The 11750-nt window shown below is 50.3% G+C and overlaps 1 protein-coding gene across 5 annotated transcripts; it reads right to left on the bottom strand.

Moving 5' to 3' along the window:
* Nucleotides 1-302: 302 nt before the first annotated feature.
* POLL (DNA polymerase lambda) lies at nucleotides 303-11747 on the bottom strand. 5 transcript variants are annotated; one of them, XM_041461213.1, is made up of 10 exons: nucleotides 11530-11747; nucleotides 10214-10357; nucleotides 9653-9950; nucleotides 8872-9037; nucleotides 6192-6515; nucleotides 5506-5679; nucleotides 4464-4592; nucleotides 2665-2757; nucleotides 2364-2532; nucleotides 303-2060 (listed from the first exon to the last, which is right to left on the bottom strand). In XM_041461213.1, the coding sequence occupies exons 2-10, from the start codon at nucleotides 10326-10328 to the stop codon at nucleotides 1696-1698; spliced, it is 1833 nt and encodes a 610-aa protein (XP_041317147.1). In that variant the 5' UTR covers nucleotides 10329-10357; nucleotides 11530-11747; the 3' UTR covers nucleotides 303-1695. The 5 variants fall into 5 exon arrangements, with proteins under 5 accessions (XP_041317147.1, XP_041317148.1, XP_041317146.1 ...); XM_041461214.1 differs by having other exon boundaries at nucleotides 9653-9947; nucleotides 11282-11747; XM_041461212.1 differs by having other exon boundaries at nucleotides 11282-11747.
* Between the last annotated feature and the right edge of the window lie 3 nt (nucleotides 11748-11750).

Raw genomic sequence — 11750 nt, forward strand, 5'->3', positions numbered from 1 at the left:
CATGAGGGCCCTCTGCCCCCTCCAAAGGCCCAGAGTTCAAGAATTCTGAGTCAGTGAACAGCCAATTCCAGCTCAGCCACATGGCCAGCTGGATGCCAGGACAGAGGATGGTATGGGAGGATGATGGCCAGCAGCTTCCTGCCCTGAGAGCCAGAAGTGCTGGTCCAACAGTGATGATCTCCATTGCATGTTCTCCTCCTCCACTGAAACCAGGGAAATGAACCAGCACAGGAGGAGCTCCTGGTAAGCCACAGTCCCAACAGTCACAGTGCAGAGTGCAAAAAGACAGACATACCAAGGGAAAAGATAGAAGGGACTTATTTATTACACTTCAAATTTCAAAGCACCAAGACATGCCAAAAGACATTCACTTCCCTCAGGTATCCAGCAGAAAGGCTGGGTTGACAAATGCCACTGCTGGGGTGTGGGCCACCCCAGCAAAGCCCCAGCCCTGCTGGTGCCCAGCAGCCACAGGAACTGTGCAAACCCACCTGGTTTGTGCCTGCCCTAGCAGCAAACGTGCAGCTTTGTCACTGTACCTGATGGGGCCAGATCCCCCACAAGGGAGCAAGAGCCCAGGGGTCCTGGCACGGAAATGCCCACCAGGGCATCTCTGCCAGGATAAACCACTGCAATACCTGCAACAGACAGAGCACTCTGGGAAATTCATCTCCACAATATAAAACAGTCAATGTTTCCTGAGAAATAAAATTCACTCCCATGGAACTGGTGGGACCTGCCACATGCACACGTATACACAAACACACACTTTCCCTGACCAAAAACCAGATGACTCCATGGCTTCCACACAAAAAGAAAGGGAAAAGCTTTTGCTTTGCCCCAGTTACAACTTGACTATCTCCTTGTGCTTCTCTCTGTCTCCATGCCTCCTACAGACAGACACACAGCGCTGCTGGGTTATATTCAGTGCCATTACATTCAAATCCCTCCTGAGCACACCTCCCCAAGCTGTGAGCTCAGCTCCTCTCCCGCACCAAGAAAGGAGGTCTTGGGCCAGACCAGGGCTCTGAGTAAATCTGGAGGATCCTCAGAACACAAGGCTGGGAGCAAGCAGGTACAGCACCTCAGGTCCCTATGTCTCTTTCAAGGCTTAGCTGGCACCAGGGAAAGCTGGTGGCAGTCACAGCAGTCTTGCCCTGTGGAATAGGACCCATCAAAGGACACATCAGCTCAGACAGGACACAGCAGCAGCACAGGCTAACCCCTTGAGACTCCTGCAGTAGCAGCTGCCAGCAGTAGTGAGGAGGAAAGCCTGTCACAGAACCAAGCTAGACCTCTGCTGCCTTCATTCACAGCTCAGAACAGAAATTTCACAGTGTCAGTGCTCAGATACAGAGGAAGATGCATCCCACTTCCCCTGTTCCCAAGCACTGTAAGGGGCTGGATCACAAGGTTCTGCAACCCAATATTCCAAAGTTGGGGAGAGCAGGGATGGGCAGTGAGCCCTTTTGGTAGCCACACCAAGAGAGCACTTCCAGTGTGGGTCCAGCCCACAGCCTCTGCTGAGGAAGCCACAGAGCTCTGCCCAGCAGCCACGCCTCATGCTTACAAGGAGCCCCAGTTTGCTGGGATATATTCCTCAGCCTGCAGGCACCACAGAGCCTTTCCACCACTGGGGAAATCAGATCCTTCAAAACAGCAGCACAGCAGCAAGCCCAGGGTGAGAACCAGGCATCACCAGTCCCGTTCGGAGGGCTCCCGGTAAGGCAGCCCCAGCTGAATGAAGACATCTCTCTCGGTGGGGGTGGGCAGAGTATGGCCAGATGCCACCTTGGCACCCCCAGGGCCTCGCACCACGGCCGAGCTGAGCGCGTGCTCCGACAGGCTCATGCCCTTGGTCTTGGCCAGGGCGCGCATGGAGCGGTTGAAGTGAGCCGAGCCCGTGAAGTAGAGCAGGGCACAGGCGAACTCGCGGTACGGCACCACGATGATGTCGAGCCGGCGGTGACGCCGCGCCGGCCCGGGCAGGCGGCACACACCCAGGTACTTCTGCTGATCACCGTTGTCCTCCTGACTCACCAGGTCATCTGTAAGGAAGCCTGGGAAGAGAGAACGGGCCAAAAGGAGCTCAGTGGCAGATGGACACCTCCATGCTGAACTCCCCACTGCCTAGAGAACAGTGGGACCATAAGGAGCTGTGGGACCCCAGGGATAACATGCAGAGCTGCAGCAATATTCCCTCCTTAAAGCTACAGCTGAACCGGGTCCAGGGGCAGTAATTTTAAGGACTAACAAGATGTCCCATCCTTGGGAGTAGTGATCACCTATCCTTCAATGAATGCCATCCACCTCATTGCCTCCTCGCCTGGGCCATTGTAAGAGCAGCTTCCCCACCCTCTTACCGCTCCTGCGGAGGCTGTTGAGCAGCTTGCTGAACACCCCACGGTGAGACTGCCCATCCGGGTGAGTGACCAGCACATCCACATCTCCACAGGTGGCCTTCCCCCGACGGTAGGAGCCACAGGCAACACACACGAGGCCAGGCTTCAGGGCCAGGGCAGCTTGTCTGACCTTTGAGAAAGAGGGATGAGGAGTCAGACCATGCCCTTTTGATCAAGGCAGCAAAGGATCTCATGCTGCCTTCAGGCCTGTCCTGCATCTCCAGATGCAGGCATGGCACACTGCCCCACCAAGAAGGCTGACCTGCTGTCGGGGGAAGAGTGAGCCAGAGTGACCTCCACCCAGTCCTGCACAATGCCACACCATACAGTGATCAACCATCAGCTCTTGGGAGCACTGTATTGGGACAAGCAGGAATACGAAGGGGCAAAGTATTGCACAAGCTTTCAGAGCCTTCGGTTTCTGAGACAGCATGAGATAAGAGGTTTTTCAGCTGTCCTACAAGCACAAGGCTTACCAGTTCTGCCCACAAAGCAAATCAGTTCAACAGGTGATGGTCACAGGCCTTGTTTCAAAAACAGGGATGGGCTTGTGAAGTATCCCCAGCAGGATCCAACACAGCAGAAAATCTGTGAGTACCCCTTGGAGTTCACTCCTGCAAGGAGCTCTGCCTCTGCAGGAGAGCTGGGTTTCCTGACCCAAAAAAAGCACAATCTGTTCCACACCAAAGGGATGCCAACATACTGCTGCCAGCAATCAAACACATAATAAGAACTTCCCCTATTACAGTCTTCTCCAAGCTGGACCCCAGCTCCTGTTTTGTGCAGACAGTGCTAACTCTGATGGCTTTATTCATTACATGTTTAAGAAAGGCTCCCAAGTCCTTGACAGGCCTAAAGTATTATTGGCCTGATTGTGCCAATCACCCTGCTGGCAGCAAATAATGAAGGGCTCAGCAATTCCTAGTGATGGGGCCATCACGGAGGTTGGGGTTCAGCAAGGCAGTGTCCGTGCCCACAGCCCCTTGTCACTCTTGGGGATCATCCTTCATTAGCAAGGGATAAACCCATTAACCTTTGCCCCAAAGGTGCTCCAAGAAGCCACAAGCCTTTCTCATGCGGAGCAAGCTCTCCTCTGGTGTTTTTGCCCCCCTTCTGGCTTTAAATGAAGATTTCTAGAAAACTCCCAGCCCCACCCGAGAGCCTAAAAGCTCCTCAGATCTCACTGTGACAGGCAGCACAGACAGTGACTAATCCCTCATTCTCTCTCCAGGGCCTGGATCAGAGGTGTGTGTGCTGTGTATGGAGGGAAGCACAGTAATCCCATCAAGATAACAATAGACCCATTCCCAAGAGCCAGCTCCTCAGCCCAGCCTGCCTGGGAAAGGGACCACTCACCACCAAAATGGCTAATCCGGCACACAGGACTGACACCCCAGCAGGAGCCTGGCAGGAAGGTATTCTTCATGGCCAGGCCCTGTGGCCGAGTGACAGGGTCACACTGGCTGCTGCTTCCATGGTGACTTGACAGCACAGGGGAAGCAATGACAGTGTGTCCCCCAGGCTCTCTGCTCACATTAGGGTACACTGGCTTAGCACCCCACAGTCATGGAGTCCTACAGCATCCTACAGCAAGCAGTACTTGTTTGCAGCCTGGATCCCCTTTGCTTCCACCAAGGGTATCCACCCTCTGTTCTCTAGCTGACAACTAGATCACGAGGTGCTCACAGCTTCCTTTGAAGCAGCAGCACCAGGGACACCTCAGCTGAAAGCAGACATTCCAGACATGATGAGAGGCAAGACAGGAGAGCTGGGAACCTGCTTATCCCACCATGCCACATGCAGCCTTCTTCAAAGCAGTGTGTAGGACTAACCTCAGTGAAGTATCCTCCTCCTTGCCAGACACTCAGACTGAACTTTCTTACAGGGCAAGGTAGGTGCCTTGTGTGCCCATGCCCAAAAAGGGTCCCCCAAGCACTGACTCCATTAAGAGGAGCGGCTGAAGAGCTCAGCTATAACACGAGGGCTATTTTCACAGCTTGTACCTTCCTGTCATGTCTCACAAGGTACTGCACTCTGAGGGCCTGTGGCCAAGCTACTCACAGTCTGCTCTATTTCTGCAGCTTCCTCCCGAGGCATGCGCTCCAGGAAATCCGTGTAGTGCTTCAGCCCCACAGCCTGCTGGCTGGTCAGAGTGGCCTTGGTGCGGATGTCATCCAGTGTCCGGAAACCCTAGAGCAGACCATGTGCTGATATTCAGACATCTACCAAGACTTTGCTCTTCACATACTTGCCATGAAGACTTGGGAAGACTGTATTTAGCCTGTCTCAAGTTCAGGCCAAGTCACAGCTTCTGAGATCATGTGTAAAGAATACTTTAGGGCCCGATTCCTAAAAGAAGGGATTTAGGCAATCGCACTATCCACGCGCACCTCTAATCTCCACCCTTCCTCTGACAGAAGGCTACTGCTCTTAAGGCATGGTGTCCCTACACCTGGAAGGAAAACATGTAATGCAGGTAAAGGAACAACACCCACAACATCCCAATGAGGGAAAGCTGAGAGCATGAACACAAACGTGTTTTTAAGCCAAGAATCCAATCACAAACCGAACACTACAGGAAACCAGGCTTCATTAGCTCATGTTCAGGAGACAAACTGCTTTTAAAGAAGGAACCCATCCAGTGGCCTGGGCTGCTCCTGTTGGCACAATTATTTCAACCTCATTCTTGTAACTTTCAGACAAAATGGATTGCTACTCTGACAGCTACAGGCCAACAGTCAGCAATTGCATCAGGAGCTCTCAAGGCCAAGATGACCTGATTCAAGCCTGGCTCTCAGCAACATCATTGTCATGACTAGTGTGACATGAGCTCCAAAAAGTGATATTAGAGAAGAGGCAGCATGTCTCCCATTCCTCTTCTCCACATCTTTGTCCTTTACCTGTCCCAGCACAATTAAAGTCTCAGCATGGTGCTGAGACACAATGGGACCCAACCTCATAGTTCCTCCCAAAAAAAACCAGATTTAAATCTTACCTGTAGATATTGGCAATTAAAAACTATTTGTGAAAGTAATTCTCCTACACTCAGCAGCAGTCTTCAAACCATAACCCAAGAGCCTCTTGTGTAAGGCACTGGACTTACCTGCTGGTACCACATCTGAGCTGTCTTGACCCCTGCTCCCCAGATGCTGGAAAATAACTCCAGCACGGGCACACTCTCACTGATGTGATCCAGCTTGCGCAGGTGCCCACTCTCCAAGATCTCCAGGATCTTCTCTGCCATCCGTTTCCCAATCCCAGGGATTTTACAGGCTTCCTAGAAAGAAACCAGAGCTGCTACTGGAAAAGCAAAGATCATAGACAAGCTGGGGAGCTGCTACTGACTCAGAGCCTGGTTAGTCATTTGATGAGTAAAGGGTACATGGCAGGACTAGTCCTGCCTGCTGATCTCCTCTCTAGCCCAGGCTTACCTTGGCTGATCAATTCAAGTGGAAAAGGACAAGCCTGCAGAATGAGACTGAAACATGAACTCACTGAACTGCTGGACTGTCACAGCCCCTAAGACTCATATCCAGTTAGTTTTACATGTTATTACTATCAGTGGCCAGTTGCTGTTGATGAAGAGCAAGGTGAAAATGTCCCTGCATTGTGTCTAAGGAAGGCACTCTCTATCTTGAGTGTCCAGATCTGGCCCTAAAAGGCTCAGAATCCATTTTTCTACTGTTCTGCAAACACTGTGTGTGGTCAATAAATCTCAACTTGCACTTGCTATACAACTTCCATCGAAGGTCCATCTCCCTGCTCCACCCCCCTGGGGAGGTGTTTTACCTGGTAAGAGGTGACTGGTTTGTGATAGCTCTTGAGCGCATTGATTGCTTTGGAGTAGCCCAGAGCTCTCCACTTGTCCCCCTGGACAGAGTAAGCCTTTGCCAGCACTTCCAACTTCTCTGTGATGCATTGGTTGTGATTTTCCTTCTTGGTGTTGGAAGACTGGGCACAAACCCACTTGCTGGGAGGCTGGGCCACTGTGTCAGAGCTGTCACTGATCTCCTCGGATGATTTCACAGGGTAGCGGCCAGAAATCAATGCTTCCAGGTCTCCCTGGGTGACACCAGCATCTTCTCCTTCACTGTCTTCATCATCAGAATATTTCTTTAGGGAAAGATCAGAAAGCAGCTGTGTGAGAATAAGTACATGCCTCATACATCCCCTTGGCACAAGCTAGTTCTGAGATTAGGAAGCCAGAGCACTAACCACCCTCCCTCCTGGGCATGCCACGCTCCAATTGCCACCTCTAGAAGTGGCTGGTTATATGCCCACCACAATTCCTCACACCTCAAGCTACACATGCACACTGCACACTGCACAGTAGACTATACTGCTGTCTACCTGTGATTCAAACATACAGTCCCCTCCTACAGCCAAGCTCCTAACTGAGGTAAGACACTGAGTAAGTGAGCAACTGCTGCCAGCAGCAAGGTATGACAATGCCAAAATCCCTGGCTAGCAGAGATGCTGACTCCCTACTCCTACTGGGAAACCTTTAGCTCATCTGGTGGCAGCATAGACACATCTCTCACATTCAGACTCAGCAACTTCTATCCCATGATGCAGATAGGCACTGAACTTTGTTTTCCGTTTACAGACACAAAATCTTAACAAGAGTAGTAAACTTAAATCCCCACATTTTCCCCATGGCTATCTGCAAGAGAAAAGGGGAGGAAGGAATGACACAAAGGACTCCACATTCCTCAGTGACAGAAGAAAGAACCACTGTATGCATTTGCTGATACCCTCAGCATTAAGATGCCTCTGTGTAGACTTAAGAAACAATGAGCCTCAGCTTCAGGTAACGAACAAAAGGGGATAGAAGTGGAAAGCCGCACAGAGATTTTGGAGACTGCATTGCTCACTGGGGTCCCTATCTCCCCTGATGTATAAACACAGGAGTCTATGAAGATCCAAGAGCTTCCGTGTTGTGGAAGTAACTCTGAGTGATGCAGGGCTGTTTGGGATCAGTCTAGCAATTACATGCAGCACACCATGTTCTGTTATGAGTTTCAGCAGAGTGTGAGCCTAAGGAAGAGTTACATCCTTACAACCTCTGGTTCTGCTGGCTGAGGAGGCAGGAGGTCTGGAGACACACAGATGAGATGTGTTTTGCAGTCTTGTTTTATAACTCTGAAAACTGGGTAAGATTGAAAATTTGACAGATTTCATCAGTTTAATTTGTTTTGAAATGCAACTCCCTTGAAATGCTGCTCTCTCTAAGGGCAGCAAAGCTTCAGAAGGCTCAGATAAGTCAGTAAGCCCCTTAAAAGCATATAAAGGAGCATGTTATCCATTCACAACACAGAGAACTGCAGCTGGAGCTGGAAGCAATTCCCATCCTCTTGGCCAGCAGTGTCACAGAGGTGAAACAGCCCTTAAACCCCTGACTCTCTACACTTCATCAAAGCTGATGGACTCTTTACAACCACATGTGCAAAACCAACTAGTAGCAACAGACTTCTTGAGAGGGAGACAGGCAGCCTGGGGTGACAGCTCTGGGTTAACAGAGACTAACTGGCATTGCTTATGAGGCTGCCTTGCAGAGAACTACTGCTTAAAAGCTACTTCTAAACTAAGTTTCAGCTTTATTGCTGCAGCTGGGTCTCAAGTATCCCACTCCCCCCCCAAGTCACATATCCCACTCCTCCCCAGGTCACATAGATCTAAGCTTGGGACATTACTGAAATGTCTACAAATGTGGCTTTTGTGCCCTCAGTGAACTGCCAGGTAGAGAGTAATTACAGACCTTGGGCAACAAAATTTTGGACTGTGTTGCAAAACGGATGCCAGTAATACAATGCAGCTGCTGGGGATGTTTGAGGTAACTTTGCTACAGACAGATTTAAATTACATGAGCGCTCAAGAAGAATTCAGCAAATTTGAGCAAAAATACAGAGAAAGGAAGGAAAGCTAACAGCAGGCCAGAGATGCTGACTCACAGCAGAAGCCACTAATAATCCAACACAGATATTTTAAGAACACCTCCATGACTCTTCTAGTAGCAACCTGATCCACTGTACAAACATGTTTCTGAACAGGGCGTTTGCCAAGGAGTGGAGAACTGGTCCATATGCCTCAGGCAGGAACATGGGATGAAATATCACAGACAGCTTCCTGAAAAGAAGATATTCTCAGACAGGGAATATTCCTCAAAAGGACATAAGTGAGTATCACCATAGTGAGCCTTGTCCTGATTAGAGCACCAGGACTGCTTCAGCTGGAAAGGTTCTGATGGGAACAGCAATTTAGGGGCGCTGTTTCTATTTGTAACACCTAAAAAGGACAAAGAGAAGCAGTAACCATGTCCACAGCCTGATTATGGCTCACTGGAACATCCAAACGCCTTCCCTTCACTGAGAAAATCTCACATGATGTCCCTGCAGGGATGCTCTCAGCCAGGAAAAGCAGCATGCAGGATCTGCCCACAAGGAGATGAATCTGTGCAGGAAAGCCTCACCTCAGCCAGTTGCTGCTGTCCAAGGGTGCCCAAGCCTCGCTGTGAGGAATCCTCCACCTGTGATTCAGTACTCAGTTTCACTGCTCCCTCCTCTGCTGGGAGCTGGATTTTTTCTCTGTCGAGGATCTGTTGCTGTTCATTCTGGAATTCCTCCTCCTCCAGGTACCTGCCATGGATTGGACATCTCAGTACAGGAGAAGCAGGACTTCTCAACCCCCAGAAGTGTGACCAAGAAATCCTTCTGCATGTTTTGGGATGGACCGAACAACCCATATGAATTGTACTCTCTCAGATCACGGATTAATTACTCTGGTTTTAGCTCAACTCCCCAGTTAACATTCACCTTGCTGACCTGCAACTTCCACTCCTACCTACCTCGCTCTTAGACTCTCTTTCCAAAACATTGCCAAAACATTCTGATCCTAATCTGTGCCTGCTGCTCCATTTTTAATTTCCTCTTGTGCCTAGTTTCCAATTTCTCTCTACCTTTAATCTGCAATAAGTAAGAAACAGTATTTAATCCCCAGTATTTTTAAGAGACATCTTGTTATCAGTGATGGATCAGGAAGAGGTGCCTTTAGCACCTGTAGCAAGTGACAGGACTTCTGGCAGTACTTCTGGGCCCTAGTGCATGTTTTGCTACCACACAGAACTTTGAGCCATGCTCATAGAAGCTGCAAGGAGCTGCAGTCCATGATTTTGAGCAGAGGTCAAACTGTAGTGCTGCTTAGTTTAGGACAGAAGAAATGCAGGGAGGAACGGCAGAGTGGCACTTGCATACCTGCGAGGGATAAAGACACCATAGCCAGCAGTACTCAGCAGCTTCTGGTCTCTAAGGCAAGCACTAAGCCAGGCTGCCTTCACCAGCTGCAGTCCTGGGGGCAGCTTGGTTAATCTGAGGAGCCGAAAGGCGCGCTCGCAGTCCATGTCCTCGGCCACAATGACGTGTGTCACCTCCGAGGAGAGCTGGCTGTGAACCACACCCCCGTTCTGGGCAATCTGCCTGCGGAAGATCTCGGCCCTGGCCCGGCCAATGCCGGCTTGCAACACGTAGGCGATGACTGGTTTCAGCCACTCTGCTGAGGAAAGCACAGGGGCAGGGACACAGTGACAGGAGAAAGTGCCCCAGCCCAGCAGGGCTACAGCTCTCACATGGGACTTGATGGCACCAGCCCTGGCAGGCAGTCTCTGGGGGGCTCCAGCTGGACACACCAAACCAAGCTGGCCATGACCACTACAGAGAACACACTGAGGGCCAGAAAAAGCATTTGGGGAACAGCACTTGCAGTTAACATGCTGGGTATAAGTATTATAACCTGCATCACAGGGACACAGGACTTACCCTCAGGTATCTCTGTTCCTTGCTCTTTCAGGATCTTTGGAGGGATGCTTTTCTCCGAGTCATCCCTCACCTTCTTCCTCTTGGGAAAGGCTTTGACAATCCCTCGTGGCTCCATAGGCCCAGTGGGAAAGTTAGCAGCAATTGCTAGATACAAATTAGAAAGAGCAAGGTTGCTTAGATCTTACCTAACCACAACTCAAGTTTCACCCATGTTGCTCACTGTCTTTGTTGTTCTGAAGATTTTTGTTGTTGCCTTCCAAAAATGCTCAGCCTGAGAGAGGCAACTGGAATCAAGAATTGCAGTCCACAAGGTCAGAAAAACCAAAGTCAGAAAGTCACTTAAGTTAACCCTACCGAATGTCTTAGAAACCTCTGCAGCTGAGTGCTTACAATGGAAAGCATTCAACTACTTTAACAGTTTAGAGCCCCTATCTGCTCAGCCTAAAGAAGCAACTTTATTTCACAGGTATTCCTTAAGCACATACCCAAGAGGGAAACACTTCCCCTGCCAGGGCTGAAATCCAGTCACCTATGAGACAAAACACTGATTGACACCAGGTGTTTCACACAGCCACAAGAGGAAAACTCCCAACTTGGCTTCATCTGGAAATAGCAAATTACTAAAGATTAACTAGCCAAGTTCAATACCGGTACAACTGTAGCTTTACCATGACAAGCCTTGCAAATGCAAACTTCGGGGCTTGTACTACCAGGACACAAGAAGCTCAGATTTTGTAGCCCAAACAAGCCGCAGATCACTGTACATCCCAACAGCCATGTGGCTGCAGCACTGAGTAAACACCAGCTTGGTTTCCGCTCTGTGCAGCACTCTGTGTTTCTCTTAGAGTTCTCACACACAGTCCACCACAAACCTATCCTACCAAACCTGGAAAAGCTGAAAATGGTCCCATCGGGCCATGGCTTCCTGCTGTGGTCACCTTCTCATAAGAACTAAACATAATCCTCTGAAAAGCAACCCAGAGCTCGACTCAAGCCCTCACTTCTGTGAGCAAGAGTTAACGTTCAACTCCATGGGAACAGAAATCCTGCTACTTTTCTAAAACTCACCTTCGTGGAAACGTTTCAGTTTTAAGGACGTTTGGCCAGAAAAAAAAAAAAAAAAAAAGAAAAAAAGCCCCCAACAAACAACAACAACAAAAAACCCCTCTGGAAACAGTAATCCTTTATATTAGATAAAGAAAAACCCACACCAAAAGCCCGCCAAGGTTCTGGGTGCCCAAGTACGCTGCAGGGCTGCGAAGTGTGATTCTGCAGGCTGTACTTTAACTCCTACAAGCCACGGACACCAAACCTGCCTTGCCAGCCTCCTCAGGCCGCGAAGGTTTCAAGGCCGCCAACTCGGGGCTGGCAGCACCCACAACCTCGGGGGCAAGAACGACCCCCCAGACCTCGCGGCTGTGCCCGGGGGAGCCGAGGGGGGACGGCCGGAGAGGAGAAGAGCCCCGAACGAGCGCGGGGCCGGGCCGGGCCGGGCCGGGCAGGGCCGCGCTCAGCTCGGCCGGGCCGGAAGCGCTTC

This window comes from Pyrgilauda ruficollis, unplaced genomic scaffold (assembly GCF_017590135.1).
Source record: "Pyrgilauda ruficollis isolate IOZ18807 unplaced genomic scaffold, ASM1759013v1 scaffold15, whole genome shotgun sequence".
In the NCBI taxonomy this organism is placed as follows: domain Eukaryota; kingdom Metazoa; phylum Chordata; class Aves; order Passeriformes; family Passeridae; genus Pyrgilauda; species Pyrgilauda ruficollis.